Source organism: Macrobrachium nipponense, chromosome 44 (assembly GCF_015104395.2).
Source record: "Macrobrachium nipponense isolate FS-2020 chromosome 44, ASM1510439v2, whole genome shotgun sequence".
NCBI classification, from domain to species: Eukaryota; Metazoa; Arthropoda; class Malacostraca; order Decapoda; family Palaemonidae; genus Macrobrachium; species Macrobrachium nipponense.
The window spans coordinates 48668592-48674888 of NC_087221.1; the positions used below are offsets into that span (position 1 = coordinate 48668592).

The 6297-nt window shown below is 38.6% G+C and overlaps 1 protein-coding gene across 2 annotated transcripts in view; it reads left to right on the forward strand.

The window, feature by feature from the left end:
* The window catches only part of LOC135204323 (uncharacterized), a 33457-nt gene extending 27458 nt beyond the window's left edge, over window positions 1-5999 (forward strand). For both annotated transcript variants that reach the window (XM_064234504.1, XM_064234503.1), the window contains exons 3-5: window positions 1504-1704; window positions 4541-4961; window positions 5519-5999. In XM_064234504.1, the coding sequence (XP_064090574.1) occupies window positions 1504-1704; window positions 4541-4961; window positions 5519-5893 (997 nt within the window). In that variant the 3' untranslated portion in view covers window positions 5894-5999. The remainder of the gene's footprint in view (window positions 1-1503; window positions 1705-4540; window positions 4962-5518) is intronic.
* The last annotated feature ends 298 nt before the right edge of the window (window positions 6000-6297 follow it).

Consider the following 6297-nt stretch of genomic DNA (forward strand, 5'->3'; position numbering starts at 1 on the left):
ATTTTCCCTCTTGTGTTAGAGGCTGGCCTTCCCTTCTGCTTTGCTGAAAAAAAAATAAAATTCCACTAGTGTTATAATCCTTATGGTACCGATAATGATCATAAACTTCAAATAATCTGTCATGAAGAAGATATATTATATTCCCTCAGTTACAAAGAGATCGCCAGATCTTTTGTCCAATTAGACACCTTCGCGAGTCTTTTATTCCATTATAAAGTCCCACTACTCAAGATCACCAGGCAGGCCTTTTATTCTATAGCAAAAGTCTCCTCAAGGGAAGACGGACGAAATCCGAGGAACAGCGAACGTCATTATCGAATGAATGCACGAGCCGGATCTACCAGGTGTTGAATTCCTATGTTGATCATGGCGCTCTTTGCTGGCTCACTCTGAAACCGGTTGTTACGTTCAGCTGCTTCAGTTCACTTTCATCTGATACCTCCTTTAGTCCGTGCGCACTTTCTTCTTCTTCTTCTTCTTCTTCTTCTTCAAGTTATGCTCTGGGGTATTTTAATGCTATTCTTCATGTTACTATCATTATTCCTGGTTTCATGATGGGTGATTTCGCGAGTTAGTGATGCTCGTGGCACGGATGTTGTGAGCCGATAGCAAGATCCCACCAGGAAAAAACTGCTGCTACAAGGTGGAGGCTGCGTTTTGGAATTCATTACAAAAAAAATAGAATGAGTTTAAAATACATCAACAATCAATCTCCAAGAAGAACAAATCACTGCAACAGTGCCTATCATCGAAACTTAAAAAAACGAAACACTCGTTCAAGAAGTAATCACGTAGCACTTAAATTTCCCAAAGTGCTTGGAAACCTAAATAACACGAATCTAAAGAAATCATCACAAAACACATCCAATACGATTAACAGTTGAATACTAGACACGGTTTCACTACTATCATTAACTTGAGCTCCATTATAAGACGGATGGAGTCGGATAAAATTTCCGCCTAAGTAAAACGACACCTTGGTGTCGCCAAGATAAGATCTAGTTTATTACGCATTGTGTTTTTCATATTTAATTCTAAGAACTAGAAATTAGTACAATGACTGAAATTTGACTCAAGAGTCATAAAGGCATTACTTAAATGTGATTTTCTCAGAGGATTCTCGCAAATTTTAGCAGAGTCTTAGCCTAGTGGAATTCCTTTGTCTCCCAAATCACATACAATAGTTACTTTGGCGATTCTTTGTTACAAAAAAGGTAATGTTTCAATACCAAAATTCCTCACCTTCTCTTCTGATCAGGTTACGAAAGTCTTAAGCTTATATTAGCATAAGTTATTCTACGAGGACACGAAGTTAGTTCACACTGTCCTTGCAGCCTCTTCTTCTTGCTCTAACCTGACGTTGAGGAAGGTTTGTCGTTACAAAGGGAATATTACCTTTTTGGCAACAGATTACTTCAGCAATTTTGAAATATTGTCTATTATTATTTATTGTTGTTATTTATTATTGTTATTTATTTATGTATTTATTTATTTATTTTCCAGATACCCGGACGACTGCCTACTCGTAGGGGAGGTCCTTAGCTTCTACCTGTCCCGTGTCTTGGGCGTGGGTCACGTGCCTCCTGTGGTCTTGAGTCAGCCCTCGGGGGCGCGTTGGCAACGCGTTGCCAAGGATATGCAACGGGCCGGGTGGGGGGACGCCCCCGTGGTAGTCCTCACCCCCTGGATACCGGATCTTGTGAGGTGAGAGAGAGAGAGAGAGAGAGAGAGAAGCTATGATGATTTGTATTCATTTTTTGTCTTTTCGCTTAAAGATAAGAAAGAGAGAGAGAGCTGATTCGTATTTATTGCCGTTGTTTGAGAATTAAGATAGTAAATGATTTTTGTTTAGCAACAGGTCGTTCCCATCGATATTTTGAGAGAGAGAGAGAGAGAGAGAGAGAGAGAGAGACTCGCTAATACGAAAGGTCCTCATCATAGGCCTACGAAGAGTGCTAAATGGTGCGAAGGCATATGCAAAACGAGATGTTGATTGCAAAAGGGCTTTTAGTCACATATAATGTGTTCAGGGTTGCCGCGAAGTCCGCACATCACCGAGAAACTAGCTCCGCACTGGGAGGTGGTGTTAATTGCCAAGCAATGTTATGTTGCTACACTAACTAGACGAAATAGTCACCCTGGTTATATTATATTAACCGTATCTTTACCAGTATATGAGTTGGGTTTACTAATAAAACCTTTTTAGAGTTAGATTTTCCCCTTTCCGAAATTCAGGTGCTTCATATTTTTTTAAACATTACGTAACTTTAATGATAGGAAAATTTAGAATCGAACTAGTTACGCGGACAATGTTCGGTCTTGAAGCTGGTTTATTACATTCGATATATATATATATATATTATATATATATCTATATATATATATATATATATAGATATAATATATATATATATATATATATGTGTGTGTGTGTGTGTGTGTGTGTGTGTGTGTGTGATTACTGTTTTATAGTTATGATTGTTGTATATGATTTGATGCGTCAATTAGGCTACAAAGTGAAAAGGGCAAGTAAATGTATTCATAAAGTTCTCAGCAAAAAGTGGAAAGTTACAAAAAAACAACTGCACTAAAATGTATTTCTTTACTAAAAACGGTTGGTTTTGGATTCATTTCTTTGCGTTCCCCACAGAGTAAGTTGACAAGTTCCATAAATCCTTCGATATTCATAAGTAGTTTATTCTTTCTTTTCTTTTATAAGCCACATTTGTCACTATAGGTAATATGCTGTATGTTAAATCAAACGTTTGCTGAAGTATTAATGATAATAAACAACCTAATATATAACATAGGTCTAGGCTTAAAATCAATGCCATAAACATTGTAAACTGACAAAAACGATATGAAACATGTAGGTCTATATGCCACCTTTTATGATCTGGATATTTTGAAATGAGATATTTCCCCAAGAGAATGGACAGCATATTATGCAGGATTTATGGTATACTTGTGCCAATCCTAAGCCAAACGAATGCCCTATTCAGGGCTATGAGTTTAAAAAAATTAGAAAAGAGCACATCATAATTGGTCCTTTTTTTTTATCAATAAGCTACATTAATATAATGAAATCCACTATTATAATACACCACTTTCTAGCATACTGATATCGAAACTTATTCGGTTATAATCAGTTGAATCACTTCAACTAATGAAATTACCTAATGCATATTTGCAGTTGTTTTCTAAAAAAATAAATAAAAACTCGTTACACATGACTAAGTTTACATTAATTTAAGTCAGTCTTCACCCTAAGATTTCACAAATTAACCAAATTTTACTAACCTATATATATCTATATATATAATTACAAAGGCAATTTGAAGATTGCTGGACCTATAGAATGAATGCATTGGGTTACGTCATCTGCTGTTGACAAAATCGGTTCTTAATTGAAAATCGTATATGATCGTATCTGATATTGGCTCACGAACACTCGAGACTAGTGAAAATGGTTCATTTTTCAAAAATATTAGTATTTTCAAAAATATTATATAATTTCAATCATTTTTTATTAATGGAAAAAAGTTTTAAAAGCATATATACTATGCGGACCTACAGCGCCGCATACGTGAGGAGTGCAGACCTCAGCTCTGCATTCAATGACTCCCCCTCGAATCTTCTCCGCACTTTTGGTCATTTCTCCGCGCTTTGGCAACACATTATGTGTTGGTTCTTTCTTATGCCAAGCTGTCACTCCCCCCCGCCCCCACTCCAACGCCCCCGCAAATACATTAGCCGCTAGGTGAAAGTTTCGGAATGTGACTGAGCTCCGTCAGCTCAACGGGATATAGTGGGAGAAAGGAAAGTTTTCCTCTTTGTTTTATTTGTTTGTGTTTGCTTTTATAGATACCGAGTCCACCAGGCTTCTTTAAACATTCTATGGCGTCGTACTTTTAGAAGGAACATTATCGTGCCTCACTATGAGTGCGTTTATGGATTTATTTCATTTTCAAAAGCAGACTTTTCTCCAACATAAATGCACTACTAGGCGGATGATGTGCATATTCCTTGGATATTTTAAGTTTTTTGTTTATTTTTTCATAGATACTGAGTCCACCAGACTTTTATAAATATACATTTGGTGCCGATCTTTTAAAAGGCACCATCTTTTGTATTATTATTATTATTATTATTATTATTATTATATTATTATTATTATTATTATTATTATTCAGAGGATGAATACAATAATTGTTGTTAAAAACTTATTTTCTACAATATTGTGTAAAATAAATATTTTCTATAATAATTGTTGTTTACAAAATAATTTTCTACAATAATGTTTAAAAAATAATTTTGTACAATAATTGCTTTAAAATTATATTCTACAATAATTGTTGTTTAAAAACTTATTTTCTACATTATATAATTGCTTTAAAAACGTATTTTCTACAATAATTGTTGTTTAAAAACTTGTTTTCTACAATAATTGTTGCCTTAAATATGACAAATTCCTTTTTATGCAAAAACTCTTTAACCTATTGCTGCAAAAAATGTTTAATTTTTGTTTATGTTTCCGCAGGGACCACATGCCGTCAATCCTCGTCAACGCCCTCATGGAGGGCAAAACCCTGAGTGCCATCGCTACAGACGACCTCCCTGAAGCAGGGCTCCCCAACCCCAAAGACGTCAAGACGAAGAGCAGCCTGAAGAAGAAGAAGAAGGCAGCAGAGAGAGATCTCCTGAAGGCGAAGGACGCCCTCGTCCCGGACCAAAAAGGACTCGAGGCCGAGGAGTCTCCTCAGTCTGCTTCTGCAGGAGGAGTAGCTCCCCCGAAAGACATCAGGGAACTGTCTGAAAGAGACCTGATCAAACTGCTTCAGTGGAGTGACCTGCTGGTGTTCGATTACCTGACGGCAAACTACGACCGTGTTGCCTACATGCAGGACGCCGCTGAGAAAGAGGGGCGCCTTCGTGTCCTCAGCGGGACGGTTCATAATCTGGTGAGGCTTGGTGTCGACGTTGTTCTGTAGATTGGCGCCCTTATGCCAGCCAGCACGGGCGCTTGCTCTTGGGGAAGGGTTTGGGGTCACCTTTCTTTGTAATCTGGTCGCTTCAGACCGAGCCAGTCAGTTGCAAGATTCATTAAAATAACTTAACGGAAATATGAAGAGTGACGTATTCTTTGATGTTTTCAGCCATATTTTTGTGTATGGTACTCTTCTTTTATCTCAGTGAGACGGACATATATTAGTTTTTCATGGCCTTGAGAGGCTTTTAACAAATCCTCACCCCCACCCCCGGGGGACGAATACTATTTAACTTTTCATGGTCGTATTTGATTTAAACATTACACACACACTCACTCACACTCATATTGCCATTAATACTGCGTGTATCATTTCGAATCGAATTTTAAGCCTGGTGTTATTTCTACTGATGTCTAATCATAGGTATACAATTTCACGCCTAATCGATTTGGATTCCATGTCTTAATTTATTTATCTTTGTACTAATCACTTATGAAACTACGTCTGACCAAATGCAATTTCCTCCGCAGGTGCGCAACACGAAAACGGACGCTCTGTGGCTACTTGACAACGAATCGGGACTGGTAGACGCCTACACCCTACTCTACGGCACCGCCGACCCGGTCCAGTCCAGCAGATTCAACCACTTCCACAGGCAGATGCTAGAGAGCATGTGCATCTTCCGACGGTCCACGATGGAAGCCATCTTGGGACTCCACCGCCACCCGGAACCTCACGCCTTCCTCGTGGACTTCGCCAGGAGACACGAGCCGCTCTTCCACTTGCTCCCCGACCCCCTGAAGAACCCTCTCTTCGCGAAGTACTTCCCCGTCCGCGTGGGGGAAGTCTACCAGTGGATGTCGGCCTGCGTTGACAAAGTACGAGGGCATTCCAACGCCAGATGACAGTGATTCGCGCGCGCAATCGGAGATGTAGTACTATATTTTTTATATATTTTTGTAAGACGGAATGAAATATATCTATACTGTACGCTGGAGCTCTTTGCTTTTATCTGCTTTGTTTCATTCATTCGCGGCTATAGCCTATCCTCAAGAGTGAAGATTTTACAGTTTTATTATGATTATTGATAGTACTATATGTGTGCGTGTTGACCACTTTTTGGATAATATGCTTATCACCAAAACCCCTGAGATCCAATCGCAAGACTATGAACTAATCATGACGTAAGTAGCGGGATTCGAACTGCTTCCAGAATGTCAGGACCTGCGGTAATCATGGACGCTAGCACAGAGTTTAGCATTCTCTGACATTATGGCGGAATATGACACAGCAGTTGATCCACAAAAAA